Source organism: Equus asinus, chromosome 24 (genome assembly GCF_041296235.1).
Source record: "Equus asinus isolate D_3611 breed Donkey chromosome 24, EquAss-T2T_v2, whole genome shotgun sequence".
Classification (NCBI taxonomy): Eukaryota; Metazoa; Chordata; class Mammalia; order Perissodactyla; family Equidae; genus Equus; species Equus asinus.
In genome coordinates, this window is record NC_091813.1 from 67,791,150 (window position 1) to 67,812,947 (window position 21,798).

Consider the following 21,798-nt stretch of genomic DNA (forward strand, 5'->3'; position numbering starts at 1 on the left):
AACCACAGGCCCATCGCCCTCATTCCTGGGGAGGGTCCATCTGATCCTGAGGACCGCCCTTAATGTAGCGTCCACTGGAGACCCGTGAGGTCAGCAGGTCAGCCAATCTTCAAGGGCTGGTCGGAAAGCCAGCCAGTCACAGTAAAGGTCAAGGTCGCCCTCTGGCAGTGTGGTTCTCACACCTCTAACAGCCTTATACTGCTTCTAGCCAAAGCTTGATTACTGAGCAGGCTTCCCGTTTGCTGAAGATGGCTTAAGTTAAAAACACAAATGAAAAAGGGCAAACCTAGCCAAAATAGAACTATTGCTCTACATTTTAAATAATTTTTTTTAAAAAATTATTATTTAAAAAAAAATTTAAAAAAAAAGAGGTCCCTATGCCTCTTCAGAGGAAGCTGGAAAAACTTCATTGCAGCTAAATGAAAGGCAATTTGAAAGCTCAAGAATCAACCCGAGTGAAGTTATAACCATGAGAAACCTGAAAGTAAAGCTACGTCCAACACATTTGGTGTTTCATGCTAGGTCAGTTTAAAGAAATAGAACAACTTTGTTAAACAGATCTCTTTTAATATGACTATGTGTACATGGACAACTGAGAATAGGGAAAAACCCCAAATTAATGTTTTAACAAATTACAGCTGGTATTATGGATGATATGCTTGGGTTTTAAGGAAATAGTCCAATAAATGAACAGTCCCTCATTCAGTAGACTCACCAATCTGTCTTTTCATAAAACAAACACACTACAGTGGTCGAAGTTTACCCTTTTTTTAACACTCCACATAAAACCATGTGGGCCCTCTCCTTCAATATTTAGTTTTAGTAGTTTCTAACATTGTAAAATTGAATTTATATTAAAATTGAATGAATTATATTATTTATGAAAGTGCAAGTTTGTATAGCTTAACTCAGCAGCAAAAGTGAAGGAGAATGAACAGTGAGAGGTGACGGACGCCACGCAGAACGAGGACACTTGTGCAGGCATCCTGCAGCATCCTGTGTGCCAAACACAGTCGACATTCCATCATTTTCCCATTGCTCTTAAACGAGCAAAACCAAATTCTTTTTTTATTTAAAGAAATATTAAATCTTTAGTCCCCCCTACATAATTTGTGATCAGGTAAGGCAAAGGTAAGTCCCACCACCACTGGGGACAGCAGCAATATACAGACTTCGGAAAGAGCCCTGAATCGTCATGACATCCTCTCATGGTGACATAAGGAATGCATCTAATAAACCAAATTTGCAAGGTTGCCACATTGTTTTAATTTGTTTGATTAGTATATCTGGAAGAACTTTATAAATACATTATTTAAGAGGAATGTAAATTATTTTCTTGCTCTGAAAAAATAACTTTTTTTTCATATTTTAAAACTGTTTAGTATGCTTTTGCAAAAAGGAGATGCAAGAAGAATGTGACAGCTGGGTCTGCAGAATGTCCATGTACAAATTGCATTTACAAGAACCTGGTAATCTGCCTATAATTTATCTCTACAAAGAGACTTCTTTGCAATAATATTTAAACAAACAGGCTTAATTTAAACACCTCTCCTACTCACTCTACTTGTAGAGCTAAGAGGTACTTAATTTTTCAAGTATTAAATTATAAAAGGTGAATTTTTTGTGCCAATTTTACACGTTAGCTTTTAAGACCAAAATATCTATGTGAAAAATCATGCCTAGTTAGCCCATTTCTTTTAGAGCCAAATGCTTTCATCTTTTAGAGAATGCAGAAAAATATTGATTTGCTAAGAAGGACGACAGTGGAAAAAGCTATTTTAAAGCACTGAAGAATAAGGAGCATTTCTCTTCTCTACTGGCGAAAAGTGTTAGAAAAGCTATCCAGTCTGTTGTCTTTAGCTGGTTTTAATAGAGTCTTTTCAAAATGATCGTCAAGAAATCTTTAGAAAACTGGAGGAGGGGCATGCTCCTTTATGGCAGGGAAGGGACTCCAGGAATTGTAGACATTCTTACTAAATTTCTGCTTTGGCTCTTCAGAAGAAATGCTCATATAACTTCTACATTAGGAGACAGAAGAGAAAACAGGTTAATAAGATTCTATCTAAAATCTTAAAGAATACAATAGTAACATCTTAAATTTCTAAAACTTTACCACGCTTTTATCTACCTCGTCTTACATAAGAACAGGCAACTGGACCAGGATCCACAGTCTTCTATTTAAGTGAATTCTACCACTAGGAGGAAAACTTACGTCCTTTCCTTCCTTCAACTCAGGCTGTGTCATTTCCTTTTCTAAACTGCACACACTGATTGCACTTTCCTTTGAGGTTAGGGACGTACACTCATTCATCTCGTCTCCTCAGTACTGATACTTCGGGCTCCAAACATATGTTGGAGGTTAAACAAATGTTTGTTGATAAACAGTCAGGACCCCACAAGAACCCTCACACCACGTAAGGTCACAGTCACTGGACTAGGTTCCCAGGGAGGGGGGAGAAGGGTGGGAACAGTGAGAACGACTGACAGATCGCCACAGGTGTTTAGGGCCTGGCACACACAGCAGGACGCCATCCAGAGGCTCCTCCCCTCTCCGTGAATTTGCAACACGAGAAGGCAGGAAGCTGCACCAGGAGCATTTCCGCCACAGTACAAGTAATCAGATTGTTCCCAGGGGCTTAAGAATTAGAATGCCAGACCTGGGATGGACCTTACAGCTTCCTTTGACAGTCTAGAACGGTAGATCACTAAAGTGAAGTCGTACTCCCAAGGCCAGTGCACCAGAGAAGGACAAAGACCAACTTCATCTGGATACGTGGTTCAACGCTGGCTTCTTAACCAGTTAAAGTGGAAAATATTTGTTACAAGTTCACAGAAGCAATCTAAAAGACAAAACAATCTGACCACAAATAATTCTCTACTGACTCCATTTAAACATGCCGGATTTGGCCAGCTCTGTTCATCCTAGTACAGAGATGCTGGTCAATAATATTTCAGGTCAAGTGGGAGTCCCAGGGACAGGTCTAAGAGGCTCACTGGCAGTTCCAACAACAGCTGCCGTCACTCAACAAGGGACGGGAGGCCCCTCGGGCTCAGTGAGCTCCTGGTTTGGAATACTGGTCTCATTCCCTAAATTGTAACTATCTTCTTACATTGAAAAAGGACAATAGGGGGCCTGGCCCAGTGGCATAGTGGTTAAGTTCACACTCCGCTTCAGCGGCCCGGGGTTCATCGGTTCGGATCCCGGGTGTCAGCCATGCTGTGGCAGTGTCCCACATATAAAGTAGAGGAAGATGGGCACAGATGTTAGCTCAGGGCTAACCTTCCTCAAAAAAAAAAAAAGGACAATAGTATATCATCTGGGTTGCTAAACCCAAACAAGAGAAAAATGGTGAGAGAACATGAAGACAATTTTCGAATATCTGAAGAGCTGCGAAAGATGGAATAAACCCAAACCGACCTTTTCTCCAGTGGGCAGAACTAGGTCTAAGGGTCCCTAAGTTAACAGCGAGGCAGGAAGCGTCTGCCTTAACGTGAAGCCTGCTCCCACAGCCAGTGCCACTGGGCCACGGGTACTGCTCCATGAGGAGAGGCTGCAGGACACCCACTGGGTGCTGCGACTGGATTTCTACACTGAGTGGGAAAACAGGAGGGACCCCAAAAGTTGCCCAATCCAACTCAATACCCACTTTCTGTGATCCACGCACAGTCTTTTCCCTGGGGCTTATCTAGCCGGTGCCTTGAAGGACAAGGCGTGCCCCAGTCACAGTGCAGAAGGTCCCTCCCCTCTCGGGCATCACATGCTCCTGACGGTCACTGACGGCAGCGTGAGGCAGGCTTACCTGCTGTCTGCTGTGTCTGAACACCATCCACCTGAGGCCGGGGCCCGAGCGTCCCTTCATCATCAAAGGCCAAAATTGGATTCAAAGGAATTTCTGGGCTCTCGCTGTTCGTGACATCCAATCTGGATGGTTTAGATCCAATGGGTAAGTTTATAATTTCTTCAAAATTTTCATTCTGAACAGATACTCCATTTTCATTTGGTTGTCTTTCCAAATTGGGAGTACTGGGAATTTGAAAGACCAAAATTAAAATGAATTAGTATTGAAACTGCAAAGCATATTTTTAGGACAACCAAAAACTGCTTTATAATAAATAATTTAATAATTTTACAATCAAAATTTTAGACTGATTGACCACATCATTACTAACAAAAACAGTGAATTCTGACATATTGGTATTTTTAAAAATCTGCTCTTTTTGTTACAAAATTTATCAAATGGAACAATTTATCAATGAGAATAACCATCCTCGTCGACAGTTCTGCACAGATGAACAATGTCCACTGCGGGCGCTCCCACATCCCTCTGCTGATGAGAGCCCTTATCAGGACCTTCACTTCCAAGAGGAGGGGATTATAATTTGGGGATGACGGGATAATTTGTACAAAGTCACACAACTACTGAGAGGCAGTCCAGGCTGAATGCACGATCTCTTGATCTTCAGTCCCGTGTTTTTCTCACCACATCCTTTTGTACACACTCCCTGCTATTCAAATTCTAGCCCTTCCTGGGTATGTCCAGCTTCCTAAGACATGTACATAATTTTACAGGTAAACTGTTTAAGATCACCCTTCTCATCTTTATCCCTTAAATCTGCCTCTGACCCCACCTCGATTCTCATTAATTCATGCTGAATATCTTGTATCTACTTTTGAGGTACATTTAACTGGCCATCAGACCCTGAATTTTCTACCTATAGTTTCTCTCAGGTTTTTCACTCTCTTCACAAGCTCCATAAACAAACTCACAGCCCTTGATGGCATGTATTCATTATTATGCCTCCCAATGCAGCAAAACAATGTCCACACATCACATGGATGTCAACGTTATTGTTCACGTCATCTGACTGCAGCAGTAAACAAATTTGCAAGCTTCATAATTTGTTCAGTGCTCAACTCATGTACCAAAAATAACCCTATTTGACGAAATTCTCGAGTTAAAATTTTCAAAAGGAAAACAAAAAAGAGTAAACTTATGAAGCAAAAATTGTGAAGGTTTTAACTTCTAGTACATCCTGATCATAAATGGAATGCTTAGCTATGGCAAGAGGCCAGAGATCAGCAGATCAGGGGTCTAGGGTCAGTGATGCCAACCACGTGAACTTTAGCAAGTCGGTTACCTGCCCCCTCTCCTTCCCAAACGGTAAAATAAAGCTAAGGTCCATCCAATCTTTCAATTACATTTTTTTTAAGGAGTCTTTGCTTGTCCCCCCATTGAGGAAACAGTTTACTTTCCCTAATCAGCAAGAAGTATTGACTTTGTGGAATACACTACAAAGCACTTTTGATTTGGATATTTTGGTACATTTTTGTTAATTATTAAACCTTTTCTTCTAGAAACAAATTAAAGATGGCTGTCCTAAGTGTCTCAGAAGGCACTGCGGGTACGTTGAAGGCACTGCTGGAAACAGCGCTGTGACAAAGGACGGGAAGGACAGACTCAGCGTGTGGGGGTGCTTTTCTGCTCTTTCACTGCAGAGGACAGAGGCAGCTTGGCATCAGGGTGGTCCACACAAGCGGGCACAAGTGCACACGCACGTGCCCACACCTGCCGTTGTGAGTGCTTGGGCCGCCACACCCATCGTCCTGTTCCTTCCCAACACCGATGGGCTTCCGTCACCAGGGAAGCAGTTCTGGTTCTCATCCCAAAGAGGTTTTAAGTAGAAGTTTTGGCAAACATAAAGAAGAGGACTGCACCTCCAAAGTCCTCACTCCTTGGCCGCCTCAATCCCGCCACCTCCCAGGCCCACACGAGCTAACAGGTTACAGGGGCAATGCCAAGGCCGACCCCACCCCCAGACGTGAGTCAACAGCTGACCTCCTTTCCCCTCCACTCCTACCTGACCACCCATCACTCGTACTTGTTAGTAACTAGAGGAATAATGGTGCCATAGGCTTTGGGTGACCAATGATTCCACGTCCAGAGGAGACTGCGACCAGCAGAAACTATAAACTGAAACTGAAGTCGCTGGGCTTAGGGATTACGGACCCGTCTCCTCTCGGGACAAGAGCACCAGCTTCCGAACTCCCCGTCTCGGGCTACGCCCTGGAGGAGAGGCTGGACGCAAAGTCTTGAAGACCACGTACTTCACTTGGTCAGTGCAAAACCCACCCAGGGAATGGGGCTGGGACCGTGGTGGGAACACGACAGTCCACACAGCTTACCGTGGCCAGGACCTTACTTTTTCTTGATGTTTCTTATCATGTTATAACAAGCAATTTTAAAAATAAAAGTGATACATCTCTTTCTGCTTGAATGCTGGGGCTTGGCAATGTTACTTTTCCTTTAGGCAAAACTGAAAACAATGATAAAATCCTAAGACTTGGAGGAAAACCACCAGTAATAACAAAAATTAATACAATAACCAAAATTACTACAAATCCATTATTTAAGAGAGAAGGAGCATTCTATTGAAGAGGCAGTCCCCGGGTCAAGAACAGGCATACAATGTCTTTTGGGGTATCAGGAGGGTAAGACAGTAGCCTGTACACCCATGAGAATTCTTTAGCTTCTGGAACAGAGATTCCCAGCTGGGCAGGAAGAACAGAATGACGTGAGAAACAGAATCATTTCCTCCCCCACACTCATCTGAGTCCCCTGCTTCTTGTTCTAAAGCTAGCTTCCCATCCATAGACAGACACTCTCTGCCATTCCACAACCACTTCCCTCTATAAATCCTCTCTCTCACGAACAAGAATGGCTTGTGGAGTAAGAATCACCCAGCTCAGGCTCATCTATTTCTTTGCACCTTTAAAAGCTGGCCCGCATTTTCGTGACTCCAACCCTCACCAATTCTACTTATTGTCAGTGGGGAGCCTGCTGGGCGAGGAGAATGGCTTTCCGGCTTTGAAAGGATTGCACACCTGAGGCTGAGCGCCAGAGAAACCACAGGGCCCAGACACCTCACCCAGGCCCCTTGAGGTTGGGGGGTGGGGAGGTGGGAGGGCGGGGCGCCGGGTGTGCCTTCACAGGAACTGCTGCTGGTGCCAGGTGCTGGAGAGGTGACGTGAGGAGGACACTGCCATGCAGGGGCTGCCGACAATGTGTCACGTATCCCTGGGGTGGGGAGGGGTGAAGGGAACCCTGTTCACAGCACTCATTTATTCTTCCTGAAGAGAAGGCAAGCCAGTGTATTCAGTACTCGAGACACCAGGAAAAGCGAAACTTCTCCCAAGCTGAACTGAAGACACTCACTCTGAGGATGGAGTTTCCGGTGAAAACAAACCCGGCCCAGTGCTCGCAGCATCCTTGCTGGTGGACTTCCAGAGTACCACCCACATCAGGCTCCTCCCCACCATCAGGAAGGGACCTGGGGCTCCCATCAGTGATGAACTCGGGGGGGCAGGCTGGAGGCATCCACAGCTCTGCTTCGGGTGCACAGGGGGTGTCTAATCAAGATGGTGGCTGGGTCCGAGGACTATGGATGCTTCACTGAACAGAACACACGGAGGGGAAACGGGGACTCTGGTGAGCGACTTCAAGGTCAACTTGAGATTGGGAGTGACTGGGATATGATTTATTGGCAACGTTAAAGTCTTTACCAGGATTTTAGGAGTAAACTGTTTAAGGACGAGTCCCCACTGAATCAAAGGGAACATTTATTCGTGAACAGGACACTGTCTTAGGGAGGGTACTAAAGGCCAGTTTAGGTGGGTCCTTCTCTGGAGGGAAGAGCGTGAGTGGCAGGGAGCCTCAGGGTCAGTGTTAACGCTACTTCTAGAACAATCTGGAAGACGTGAAGGATGAAAAATGGAAGTATGCAGATCATGTTTATTCTGGAAATGCGAGGCACAAAAATAACCCCTTGAGGGTAATAGGGAAAATCAGTAAATGCAGCCCATGTCAGAACAGTGGGTTTAGGGAGCCGTACGGTGAACTGTCCTTAAAAGATGAAGCCTAGGGGCTGGGTTGGCATGGCAGCGGTTAAGTTCGCACGTTCCACTTTGGCGGCCTGGGGTTCACCAGTTCGGATCCCAGGCAGACCTACACACCACTTGTCAAGCCACGCTGTGGTAGGCGTCCCACAGATGAAGTGGACGAAGACGGGCAGTGATGTTAGCTCAGGGCCCGTCGTCCTCAGCAAAAAGAGGCCGACTGGCGGCAGATGTTAGCTCAGGCCTAATCTTCCTCAAAAAAGAAACCAAAAAAAACCATGAAGCCTAATGGTGACAACAGTGGTAAGAGACCTGGCAATCGCTGTAGGCTGCTTTCTGGGGACACTGACTCCTTACGTTTTTATGGGTAAAAAAGCACAATAAAATCAATAAAATGTGAGAAGATGGGATAGCAGACACAACCCAAAAGTGCTTTTCTACAACATGACACTGAGCTTGTGGACCGGACGCTGCGTAAAAGGATAAAGACGACATCTAACAGCTGGTTGGTACGATGGTCTTCAGAGCCCTTCACAGACAACATTTCTTTGGATTCCCCCCAGTACTTTGTGGGGAAGGTATCGCCAGGTCCAGATGAGAAAAGTATGTCTTACCTAAGTACGTTAACCCCAGAGTTGCTGAACTTGTGAGAGAAAAAAATAGGAATTCAGCCTGGGACCTTCGGTGCCAAAGCTCTTCTCCTCAACCCCACACTCATGCTGAACAATCTCTAGAGAAATATGGCTAAAATGATCAAGGGGGTGGAGAAGGAGACCTTTAAAGATCAGGTAAACCTGTCAGATGAATTTTTTGCCTCTCAGCCCCAAATGCACCCTTCATTCCTGCTCTGTGAAGCTGGATCTGGGTCCTTCAAACAATCTTCCTTTGCCAGCTGGCACCATCTCAAGCCTTGTCAACGGAGGCTGCTGGGGAGCCCGCAGGCGCAGGTTGCTTCCTGGTGTGGGTGTGGTTGCTCAGCGGGCCCCTGCAGCACACCCTTGCAGCATCCCCCGCAGTGCATGAGGCTTCCTCAGCCCTGGTCCCCGCAGCATGAAGGGCTTCTCCACTGCCCAGCAGCCTCCCCCAGCCCTGTCCAGGGCAGACTTGTACCAGCGCTCCTCTGCCGAGGCACCTCCTGGCGGAGAGCTTTCTCAAGCGTTCCAGAGGTGGCCATGAGGCAAGTTCTACCATCAAGGAACCACAGCACCTTCTCCACCCTCTGGTGAGTCATAGCCATAGCCTCTCCAGCAAGGTCTGGGCAAGTCCTGGGGGAAGGGGCTCCCCTTGAGTACGGCCCAAGGGCTGCGGCTGCTCCTCGTATCTGCTATTCCTGTCTTCTCCGGAGTTCTCTTTACTTCTTAATGGCCAAGCTCCCGTTACTCCAATCCCTAATAACAGTTAATGACTCTTGATACTAAACTTTCCTGTTCAAAGTGATCTCTGGTTTCTCTCTCCTGAGTGGGCCCTCACACAGTAGGCATAAGAGGAATATTCAGTTTATAAGAAGCAAGCAGAAGGGAATAGAAACAAAATCCAAAAAATTTACGGAAGGTATGGAAACTAGAAAGAGGACTTCTTCCCTCAAAACTAGTTTATGACAACCGTGGGTCCTAACTCTGAAACTGCAAATAAGTAGCTGTAAAAGAAGTAACACATTTCTGTATGTGCTTCCTCTGTTGTGCTTGTCACTGCAAGAGATGATGCAAAGTGAAAATAAAGACTGTTTCAAGATTCGTGTGGATAAATTCAAGGAAGATAAACTTAAAGACAATGAAGGGAAGCAGAGTTTCTGAGGCTCTGTGTCACAAACTTCGTGTATCGCCCAACGGGGAGCAAAGCAAACAGCACATTAAACACTCCATGCCGGCTGGGTCATGCGGAAACAGACTGTGCTTCTCAAACTGGGTCCAATTCTCTACAGGAAATTTTATAAATTTATGCTTTCACTCTGATAAAAATTTTAAACAATCAACAGAACAGTCTGACTGTGTGTGCGGCTGACTGTCACAAAGCTGAGTTCTACCACATGAACGTAGTGCTCCGTTTCTCAACAGTGTTTCAGAGCACGCTGGGGTCAGAGAGCATCAGCTCATGTGACGAGGGCTCACGACAAATGAACTAGGTTGCACTGGGTAAATAGACACTGTGCGAGCGCCAAGGAAAAGCCAAGTGACATCGTGGTGCACCGCATGAAGAGACCTGGGGTCTGAGGGCAGGTTAAGCAGAGAACAGTGATGGATGCCATGAAGGATCAGTGCTTGTGGCGGCATAGGCTCCCTAACGCAAAGGGCTCCCCCAGACCAGGTGGGCACTGTCCGCTGAGTTTCAGAGAAACGTGCATCCCAATAATGGCCTATGTTTAATTTGAATGTTCTTGGTCTAGCTGTGCAATTTTTTTACTTAAATTCGTGATTTGTTGTTTTGGCTTTGTAGATAAGCAACAGCTATAAAATTTTAAAACTGAGTTTATATTTGTAAGAATAATAAAAGTAACTCTTGTATAACTCTGGGAATCTGCTGGAATTCTTTTTTCCTTTAAAGGGGAGACACACTGGGGTCAATGGATTCCACGTGTTAGAGTCGTTCTTGTATTATCTGCTAACCTTTATATTTGACACTAACCCGGACCTGCCTATATTGTTAGGTGAAAGAGCAGAAAAAGCCCGTGGTTTATTTTTCCTACTGGTTTGACAGGGATCGAATTCCACATATGAAAAAGGCAGTTTACTACTCGGTAAAGACAGATGACACCAGGAAGTTCATACTACTATACTTTTTGTTTAATTACAATCTGTTGCCTTTCTGTGTGAAGAGGCTAAAATCATATCTGTATCATTTTACATAGTAAAATTATGTTTCAGGTTCCTATAAAATGATTAATTACTTGGTGATTTTACCACAAAAGAGTCAGCTAATGTATAAACTAATTTTACTGATCAGATAGACTTATCAGTAGCTTGATAAACTTGTTCCTTATCATAATAATGAGGTTCTCTTTGTGGTACTTTCTATTCTTTCCTAAAAATCTCTCAAGCCAATGAATTGAACATCATAAGTTACGAAAGTTGAGAATGAACACTTGACTTGAAAATCTAACTAAAAGAATTAAATATAACAACATATATCTTAGGTAATCATGATAATAAATTTATTCAACATAACTGAAAGCTTATTATTAAGATCTCTCTTGGGAAAATTATTCTCTTTAGTATTATGGTGGGCAAAATGAAAAGAAATTTACTGTCTGAAAAAGATATCAATGGATATCTTATGACGTATGGATATCGAAGGATGTCCATCTCAGGGTGACTTATCTTTTCATTGCTGCCAATTACATTATAAAATGTGTAGTCTGTGTTTTTAGATTAAGAAAAAATTAATTTGAGGACCTTCAATTCTCTTATGGTAGCAAAGAATCTGACATTAGACACAGGAAAACGCATAAAATAATTAAGTAAATTCCAAAAATTAAAAAAAAAGTCATAGCTGAAATTTTTGAACATTATTACAACTATTTCTACCAGTTCTCCCTGACTGGATTTTCAGGCACAGGCTACGATTACCCTTATCCTGCATTTCTGAGAGTGCTCTTATGATGCTGGTGACATACATGCCAGGGAAGAGAAACGCAGTCTGCTTTCCACGCACTTTCTTTCTTGACTGTTGTTAGCAACTGTTTGATTCTTCAATGAAAAGCCCTACTATTACTAGATGGTAAGAAACCTTTCACTGCGGAACAGACCTGAGACTCGCTATGATGTGACGTATGGTGAAAACCCAGTTGTCATACACAATTTAAAGGGTAGGAATGTGGTCTAGATCACGTTAAATATATACAAAGAAAAGTAAATTATTGCCTGTAATTTTCTCTATCAGTTACACAAGAACTTCACCATGATGTTTAAAGACTCAAGAAAAAAGAAGTTTTACCTTTCTCAGAGTACAGAATTCCTGGCTCTGCCTAAGATTAATGGTCTGAGTAAAAATAAATCTTAATCCAAGACTCTGACTCTCCGCCAGGCCCAGGGACTCTGGCGGGTCTGGTGGGGTAAGAACGGACTGCTCTGCCCCACAGGGTGTCAAGAAAAGGCCCAGGGCGTGGAACTCACCTCTCCACAGTCACCTTCGACGGGTGTGAGGCAACCTCGCATGGGCTGGCCGCTGATTCTGCATTCCCTGGAGAATTCGTGACACACGGAAGCACAGATACCGCTGGACACGGCAAAGAAGATGGAGCAAAGGGTTACTAGTACCCTATCATTAACCCAAACCCCAGAGCCAGATGCCTGCATTCTTACATCTTGGCTCTGCTGCTCACCAGCTGTGTGACCTCAGGCCAGCCACAACTCTCTGTGCCCCAGCTTCTTCATGGATGACAGTACCTACACCTCACAGGCTCCTGTGAGAATTAAATGTATTAACACGAGCAAAGTACTCAGGACAGTGCCTAGCACATTGTAAAGGCAGAAATCAGTTGTTATTATTTTTGCTTGCACTAAATTGAATTTGGACAAAAAATGTATAATATTGAAACCAAAGCAACTGATGAAGGTAGCACTGAGCTGACTTATCAGGCTGACGTGGAACATCGTGACCGAAGGACTGGAGGCCACTCACCATGAAACACCTTAAGCAATAAAAAATGTTTTCTAAAACTCGTTTTAGTTCTGGGCACACTGAGAATGACAGGGATTTCACGAACGGCAGGCCAGTGAATTGCACCCGACTGTGCGGCCTCCTCATTCAGGGCTCAGTGTTGGAGTCCAGCGTAAGCCAACAATCCCGAGGACTGACTCCACGATCTGGGGCAGGGCTACCTAAAGTCTTGTAAACCTTCGTATTCAGTAGGGCAGAGTTTCAGGGAAATTTCTGGCAGTTTATGGTTTCAGCTTGATGTGAGAACAATTCAAAGGCAGTGTTATTTCACAGCCTCGCACAAATTTAGTAAAACTGTCAGAGGTACAAAGAGTCTGACAAGTGAAGCGAGGAAGTGATTGATAACTTTAAAGCTGCCCAAATTTGCAAAGCTGGTAACACACAGCCTCTGAGAAGACTTCTGATAAGTCTGAACACCACCCGCCTGCCTGCCTACCCAAGGACGCTCTTTGGGGCACCGGTGACCCCATTCAGCCCTCAACCAGATGTGGGGCCAGGATAAGGGGACTATCTGTCAGGCGATGACCCCCGGCCACTTTTAGCAGTGCTGACTCAAACTGCATTTGCTGAGTGTTGATAAACAAGTTGTGACAAGCAGCAAGTTTCACCTTTCCTCTCGCCATTGTTGCTTCTCGGACTGAGGTACAGAGAAAGTGGAAGGAATTGATCCGGGAACAGCGGGGAAGAAAAAGACGAAAAAGCAAACACACGACAAGGAGCCTGGCCAAGCACAAGCTACAGCGTCAGCCGCGGAAAGAGGCCTGAGTTGGTCCATTTGCATCCCAAGGTGCTCAGTGATGACCCACGGGTGCGCTGCCTGCTCACAGCCTGTTACTACATTCTCAGCTCAAAACGCAGGAGGTTACTATGCAGCCACTGGGCTCTTCTCCAAATAAACAGAATTAGGGCATCCTTAAAAGAGCATGAAGACCCCACTACACAGCAATCGTGACAGAGAAACTAGGAGTCTCTACTAAATAAAACCAAACCCCAAATACCAATATTTTACATTTGAAAACCCCTAGTGCTTACAGAGAATGTTCTTTTACATAAACCATTTTATTTAATCTTAACTCCAGTCTTTTAAGTTAAAAAAATAAATCCAAAACAGAAAAGCTGAGGTATCTGTGGCCCTTTCCTTTTACATGGCTATTGCAGACGAGGAAGAGGAAGACTGAGTGACGGGCCACCCACCAACCACCTGGACGGACGAGGTGGGGTCCACCTGGGGGCGCGGAAGGAGCAGGGTTAGAAGCTGGTGACTGGGACCTCAGCTGTGTGAGGGCCCCTGGGGCCAGGACCCTGCCTGTCCTGTCCACAAGGAGCCCAAGCCCCTACAAGAGGGCCTGGTACACGGCAGGTCTCCGGGACCCAGGACCTCCACCTCACGGGACTGCGGGGGAAGGAAAGGAGAAACGCATTCGGGCCCACCCGCCACCAAGAGGGTGCTCTACCCGCACGGAGCGCGTCTGAGCACTAGACCACCACGGTAAATTTGATTCATACCAAATTTGGCTTAAAATCATCAGGAAATCAATCATCTCTGTCCAAACCCGATAGCATAGGAATAACTTTCTAACAAAATTTAAAAAAACTTTTAATTTTAACTCTATTCTGAAGTCAGAATTACAGGAAGTAAGGTTTAAATCCTTTTTTGAGAACTGCCATAAGTACAAATTGCCAAAATTTAAGTTTAAAGTTCTTAAGAGCAAAATATAAATACATGTTACTTTAGCAGACAGTAAATAATAAGTGAAATTTAATTTTATAAACACAAAAGAAATTCTTCTAACCCCGTGTGTGTATACGTAAATATGTGTCTATATCTCTCTATAGACATATATAGACACACAGATACATACACATTTACAAGGATACATATGATGTAAAATGATTTAAGATATTATGCACTTCACTGGAGTATAAACAAATGTGCAAAAACATCTGTCAGGAATGCTAGGGAGAGTCTTACATAAATGGGAAACGTGTGGACCAAATGACACACATCTAATCTTCTGCAAGTCAACGAGCATCTTTCTTTTCAATCAATCAGTGAATATCTTGATCTCTAGAGAGTCAACTGAAAAATTCTCTATTTGAATTGATTTGAGTTCTCTGAAATACATACCTGCTCCCACAGTGAGGGTTCCCTTGGTTACATCTCCATTTCTCTGATCAACAGTTTTCTACCAAAGAAAAAAAAAAGAAAAAGCCTTTCTAATGTTAAAGTTACAAGTGAAAATAAAGGAAAAAAAAAAAAAAAAGCAAGCCGTGAAGAACAGGTACAGAAAGGCGGGCTCCGTACCTTGTCTGCAGCGTCTGCTCTCCTGGTTCTTTTCATAATCTCCTCGAGTCGCTACAAGGAAGGAAGAACGGAGCGCAGGATCAGACCGGGAAAGCAAGCCAGCCTGGCCCGGTCACCAACTAGCAAACAGCAGGTCACTGAGCTGTGCCCGTTTTTCTGGGAGAACATGCCGCCCAGTGCTCAGTGCAGCTGCGGTTACTCAAAGCTGGAACCGGCTCCAGCCCCACGACCCGCAAGGCGCAGTGTGGGTGAAGGCCGGCACAGGAAGGGAGGTTATTCACACAGAGCTACTCCAGTTCATCTGGAATGGGCAGACGTTTGGTTTCTGACGGCAGGGAGCTAGTCTCTCGGACTCTGGATGGAGTCCAGTCCACCCACGAATCAGAACAAGGATGCGGCCGCAGGCAACTACCTTCTTTCTCTCCAGGCGCTCCTGCTCTTCCCTCTGGAAGTGCTTCTCCCGTTCCTGACGGGCCCTCTCCGCTTCTTCTCGAACGCGAGCTTCCTCTTCCTTCTGAAATCAAGAAGGCGGCATCCACTTGTACAGACAGACCGGCTCTGCCCGCAGCCCAGGTCCGGCTGCCCAGGGACCAGGGGAGGACGCGGGCGAGGCGCGCGTGGAACGGGAGGGCCAGGGCACAGAACATGCTCCGCCCGCTCGAGGACCCGGCCGCACCTGCCTCTGGGCGCACGCGGAACGTGGGCACCCACGGCACTGAGCATCCTCCGCTCACCCAGCCGGGACTGGGCCCCACCTGCCTCTGGGCACACGCGGAAGGTGAGTGTCCACGGCACCGAGCATCCTCCGCTCGCCCAGCCGGGACTGGGCCCCACCTGCCTCTGGGCACACACGGGAGGTGAGTGCCTGCAGCACAGAGCATCCTCCGCTCGCCCACCCGGGACCGGGCCCCATCTGCCTCTGGGCACACGCGGAAGGTGGGCTCCCACGGCACTGAGCATCCTCCGCTCGCCCACCCAAGGACCGGGCCCCACCTGCCTCCGGGCGCACGCGGAAGGTGAGTGTCCACGGCACTGAGCATCCTCCGCTGGCCCAGCCGGGACCGGGCCCCACCTGCCTCCAGGCGCACGCGGAAGGTGAGTGTCCACGGCACTGAGCATCCTCCGCTCGCCCACCCAAGGACCGGGCCCCACCTGCCTCTGGGCACACGCGGGAGGCGAGTGCCTGCAGCACAGAGCATCCTCCGCTCGCCCACCCAGGACTGAGACCCACCTGCCTTTGGGCGGGCGCGGAAGGTGAGTGCCTGCAGCACAGAGCATCCTCCGCTCGCCCACCCAGGACTGGGACCCACCTGCCTCTGGGCGCGCGCGGAAGGTGAGTGCCTGCAGCACAGAGCATCCTCCGCTCGCCCACCCGGGACCGGGACCCACCTGCCTCTGGGCGCGCGCGGCCTCCTCGCGCTGGCGCCGCTGCAGCTGCTCCTCCCGCTCGCGGGCCTGCTCAGCTTCCAGCCGCCGCGACTCCTCCTCCCGGCGCATCCTCTCCTCAGCCACCTTTTGAGCCAATTCCTCCCCCTTTTGTCTGGAAAAAGACAAAAACAAAGCAAAGGCACACGAGAGGATCCCCTTAAGAGAGGCTGTGACCGACCACCTCAAGGAGGTTCCTTCAGAGGTCTGACAGAACACCCTCCCCGGATGTAGCGTTCAGGGACAAAACATGGGCCGCCCTCTACTCCTCCTCGCATCTTCCCAGCCTCGTGCTGCAGTCTGGCAGACAGAAGCAAATGCAACCACTAATATTTTGAGGAGAGCTTTTTTTTTTTTGGTGAGGAAGATAGTCCCTGAGCTAACATCTGTTGCCAATCTTCCTCTTTTTGCTTGAGGAAGACTGGCCCTGAGCTGACATCTGTGCCATCTTCTCTATTTTATGTAGGACCCCGCCAGAGCATGGCTTGATAAGCAGTGCTAGGTCTGCGCCCAGGATCTGGGCCCATGACACCTGGGTTGCTGAAGCAGAGTGTGTGAACTTAACCACTGCACCACCCGGCCTTCCGGAGGAAAGCTTGTTTTTTAAAAGGATCTGCAATTTAATTATCTTTAAAGGCTGAGACTTGTTTAATCCAATAATGTGACTTTTTAGCAAGAAATTGGAAGCCGCCTCCCACCAAAAAAAAAAAAGGGAAAATCTTTTAAATGAATAAAGGTTATAACGTTCTGTCACAGGACAGGCAGGGTGGTGGACCACGCAGGCTCCCTGCTGGGACCAAGGGCGGACAGCCAGGGTGGTGGCCAAGCACGGGGCTGTGTGTGCTGATCTGAAGGACAGTTACACTGTGCTGGCCTCGTCAGCCCAGGAGGACACTGGCTAAGGAAGCACCCAGCATGCTGCCTGTCAGTCCCGGGCCGCTCACCACCCAGCTACCCTCTGAGAGGAGCTCTGGAAGGAAGAGAACATGGACTCTTATGACACAGCTTTAAAATAATTAGATGATGAAGAAACATGGGGATTAAAGATATGCTAAGAAGAAAAACTCAGAGCGTACAACTGCACCTCTATCGCGGGCATAATTACATAAATACGTGTGTGTGTTTATGTACCTATATACACCCACATACTGTTCAGAGACTGGAAAGGATTGCCCAAAATGTACAGTTACTGAAAACTGGTAAGATCATGGATAAATTTTTTTTCTTTAAACCTTTCTCCATTAATAATGTATTTTCATTATAATAAGAAAAAGTGATTTAACAAATATCACTTAGTGGTCAGAGGAACCCCAGATAAGAGTAGCCCTGAACACCCAGTCCACTCCCTTCATCACCATTGTTGCCTCTGGCCTCCAGGCCCGAGGCCTAATCCAGGGACGCCGTGAGGCCACTGATCCCAGCAAGGAGCAGGCCCTCCCTCACCTCTCCCGCTGCTCCCTCTCGCGCTGCTCCCGCTCCTCCTTGTCTCTCTGCTCGCGGGCCAGCCGCCTCTTCTCAGCTAACAGCCTCGTGGCCTCTTCTGGGTCGGTGGTGCCTGCAGAGGTCTTAGGAGAAGTGCTGGCAGTCACAGTGGATGGCTGGCCTGGGACCGGGGCAGGGGCTGAAGCTGGGGCTGGGACCAGGGCCGAGGTGGTGGCCGGGGCTGCGGCTGGAGCAGCTGTACAAACAGGTACAAGGAAAGAACCAAGTGGAAACAAAACCCAAAGAACAAAATGAAAACAAGCATTCCCCACAGCCCAGGCCTAGAATGCATCATTATAAAGAAAAGGGAATGTTTATCACCGTGGGTTCTCCCAGTTTCACTGCAGTCTCTGGAACCAAGCAACAGGTAACAAAAAGCTGCCTGTCTCAGTGAGCCATCCCGTCAAGGGCCCGCTCTTCACCTGGCCTGATTCTCAGATGTTAAATCGGTTAACACTCGTCGAATGAGTACCGACTACAGAGCCTCACCTTAGGTTGGGTGGGGAGTGGCACCCTGAGCAAAGAGAGGATGGGATCCTTCATTTGCCTTTCACTACATTTAAAAAACTCCCTCTCCTGAGTGACTACTCGTCACGAGAGGATGAAAGCCTTCCTGCGAGCCTCCTCAGCGTCCACACCGTCAGGCCCGGAAGCTAACACCCAGTGAGGTGGTCCCTGCTGTCTACCCAGAGCCATCTCCAGGCTGAGATGGGAGGAGCTGGCCCTCGTGCCCCTCACCCATCCTGGGCCTCCACTGTCAGTCCTGATGCAAAGAAGCAAGATGGGAGCAGATGTTCTCCGACTCACTCAGGTTCGGGAGAAAGGCCTACAGAGCCGGCAGAGCAGGGAGCCCACGGAGGCCGCAGAGCGAGGCGCTGTCTCGGCACCCGACCACTCCAGGCCCTCCTCTCAGGATTTACGTTCCTCCTCCTGCTCCCACAGGTTTTCCTTTACCCTCAGGATGCTCTCTGGCCTTCCTCCCTTCTCCCATGCAAATGTGGGGCTCCTCCCCCTCCAACCACATTATCATCTTGAACATCCATTTTTTCTTTGCCCTGACCTGCTCTGTCTCCAAATTAAGTCTTAACAAGAAAACGTTTGAATGCAGACAATTTTCAACGAGAAATAGCACAGGCCTAGTTCCAGGTGATTTTAAACTTCTAAACGGCATTTGATTAGCCTGGCAGAGAGGAGAGCCTCGGGGTCTTTTGGAGAAAGTTCTGACCCTGGTGAAGCGCACAGGCTGAGCAGGGTCCTTCAACTCCCGCCCGCACAGGAGGAGGGTGATGACTGGCCCCTCTGTATTTATCTGCCAACCCTGCACACAAGTCAACTGCGAGCTCAGTACCCTTCAGAGTGCCGGGGCCCCACCCCATATTCTGAGTCAGTAGGTCTGAGGTAGGGCCAAGGTTCTGTAGTTTGAGACACCACAGATGAGGAGGCTTAAAAATATTTCCATCGATTCTTTGAAAATCTTCCCTATAAAAGGCAGAGATGAATCCCCTCCACGGGAGTGAGCTGAACTTACTGACTCGCTTCCATGAAGAGAAGAGGGCAGAAACTGTGACGTGTGTGTGTGACGTCTGAGACTAGGTGTAAAAGGCACTGTGGATTCCTCACGACTCTCTCCCAGATCGCGTGCTCTGGGGGGAGCCAGCGGAACAGGCAGGCAGACTGAGAACGTCAAGCAAGCAACCCTCTGGAGCGGCTCATGTGTCGTGAAATGGAGGCAAGCCACCAACAGCCACCAACCACCCAACTACACTGCTCCCAGATTTCTCACCCAAGGATCCAGGAGACGTGATAACCACTGGTCGTTGTTTTAAACTGTAAAGTTTTGGACGATTTGTTACACAGCAATAGATAACTAATACACGTGGGTCTGACGCCATGCTCTAAAGGCACGCAGTGTGAAACACGGGGCTCAGCCAGTGAAAGGAATCAGAAGCCACGCCTGGGTTCATGGGCTGCGGCTCCAACCATAGGCTTTGGGATGTATGATTCTACTTTCTTTATATGTAAGGAAATTACCTAAGGCCCCAAAATTAGCCTCAGAGTGAAATTTATAAGTTCCCAATAAGGAAAAAAAAAAAAGCTGAGTAAAGGCAATGCAGGAGAAAGGGAGAGCAAGTAAAGAGAGCCAACACCCACTCCTGCCAGCCAGGGGCCCTTACCGGGGGCGGCTTCTGCCTCCACCGGTGTCCCCTCTTCCACTGTGGCTTCCTCCACCTTCACTAGGGGTGCTCTGCCCTTTGGCCAGGGCTCACTGGCGACTGCCTGAGGCTCCTCCTCAGGCTCTTTTCTCTCAGGTTGCACCCCAGCTTCTCTCTTGACAGGGCGGATGTTGCCAGGTGAGGGGGGCCAGGCCTGCGAGGGTGCAGCCTTGGCTGAGCCGGGAGGCAGGGTGGATGCTGGTCTGGGTGTGCCGGGCAGGTGAGGGAAGGACTTGGATGGGAGCCTGGGCGACAGACCAAGGGCAGAGAAGGGGACACATCAGCACAGGCTTTCTGGAACTGTCCATCCCCGCCCCCCCACCATGTGATGGTCCCAGACACCCATATGGAAAGGAATGACGGTCTTCAGCTTTGTGCCTTTGTCTTCCCTGATGGCAGACGCACACACGTTCACTTTAGAGGCTCTCTCCAGGTTTCTTTCTTCTTCCCTATGTCGAGGCCAACAAGTGGCGGAACAGCTCCTCTGAGGGGACGGAGGCTGCTGAGCCTCCAGCGCGAGCAGCCGCCAGCCTGCCTGCCTCACTCACCAGAGTCGGGAGGGAGCCGGTGGCCTGGCTTTCGGATGTGACGGGGACAGAGCCCTTTGGACGCCAGCTGTCGGGTGGAAGGGAACGTTGTCTCGCTCCCTCTCTCTTTTAGAGCCCTAAATTCAGAGAAACACAGGAATCAGGTTTTTCAGGAGTGGGACAACCACATTCAGCAACTCAACTAAGTCAGGAGCTGCAACCACTGAATGACTTTCTGGAAGTTTCCCATCTCTCTCATGTATATATCCAACCCCCAACAAAAGGCCCTTGTTAGCTTAAAACCGAACATTATACCTGAATTGACACCATGTGACACCAATAAGGAGGTTCTGGATGTGTGATTTGGAGTTATATTTGTAAAAACAAACGAACAAAACCACTCATCCTTTTGGAAAGCAGCCACACTGTGTGTCTGAACTACCTGGAGCAGAAGCTCATCGTCCGGTTTGACCCACACCAATGTGAACATAAAACTCACTTCCAGGTTTTTTCTTTTTCCACACCTTTATCTTTTTAAATTCTTTAGCCTTTTTCCTTTTTCACACCAAAACATACCGTCGCTCAGTCTTTTTTTTTAACGTACACATCGCTGTATCAGACATTAATTCATTATTTTCTTTGCACTGATGTTATCCAACCAGCCCTTCCTTACCTGGTGTCCTCTGGCTCTCGAAGGAAAGTCAGGTTCAAGGTGAGGAACTCTAGCTACTTTTAGTCTTTTTCACTAGGGATGAGACTGAAATCTCATGGTGGCCAAACCACCCACCCTCCTCTGACTGCCAACTAGGGGTTGAGCCAGAGTGACGACACTTGTCCCAAGTCCAAATGGGCGAGAGGAAATGCAGAGACATGTGTCTACAGTCACCCAGACTAAAGGAAGCGCAGGGCCGAGGGGACTCACCCAGCCTCTGACACTGGCCGACACTGTTTGTGGTGGGAGCGGGGCGTGAGCAGGCCCCTGTGTGGGCGCCCGTCAGCCCTTTGCTCTGGGGACCCCTGCAGGACCGCAGACCGCCAGGGCTAGGGAAGGGGCGGAGTAGTGCCCGGGCTCAGGGCTGGCTGGTGCTGAGCCTTCTCCTCTCTCCTCTCCGCCTGGCTCCAGCTCCAACTCCCCGCTCCCTTCTCTTTTGTCCCCTTCACTGTTCCTGTCCCCATTTTCCTTAGTAGCATCCTAGTCGATGGACTGGGATATAGGCAGGGGAAAGCATCTAAGTGTCCATAATACTTGATGTCTTCCCAGGATTTCTAAATGAAACAAATGAAGATAGGGGCAGG

At 47.8% G+C, this 21,798-nt stretch overlaps 1 protein-coding gene across 37 annotated transcripts in view; it reads right to left on the reverse strand.

Moving 5' to 3' along the window:
• Nucleotides 1–546: 546 nt before the first annotated feature.
• MAP7 (microtubule associated protein 7) overlaps nucleotides 547–21,798 on the reverse strand; it is a 149,222-nt gene continuing 127,970 nt past the window's right edge. For all 37 annotated transcript variants that reach the window (XM_070496552.1, XM_070496550.1, XM_070496546.1 and 34 more), the window contains 10 exons: nucleotides 20,524–20,639; nucleotides 19,937–20,220; nucleotides 17,724–17,958; nucleotides 16,245–16,395; nucleotides 15,268–15,369; nucleotides 14,856–14,906; nucleotides 14,679–14,736; nucleotides 12,004–12,106; nucleotides 3,801–4,024; nucleotides 547–2,018 (listed from right to left, as the gene is read on the reverse strand). In XM_070496552.1, the coding sequence (XP_070352653.1) occupies nucleotides 2,008–2,018; nucleotides 3,801–4,024; nucleotides 12,004–12,106; nucleotides 14,679–14,736; nucleotides 14,856–14,906; nucleotides 15,268–15,369; nucleotides 16,245–16,395; nucleotides 17,724–17,958; nucleotides 19,937–20,220; nucleotides 20,524–20,639 (1,335 nt within the window). In that variant the 3' untranslated portion in view covers nucleotides 547–2,007. The remainder of the gene's footprint in view (nucleotides 2,019–3,800; nucleotides 4,025–12,003; nucleotides 12,107–14,678; nucleotides 14,737–14,855; nucleotides 14,907–15,267; nucleotides 15,370–16,244; nucleotides 16,396–17,723; nucleotides 17,959–19,936; nucleotides 20,221–20,523; nucleotides 20,640–21,798) is intronic.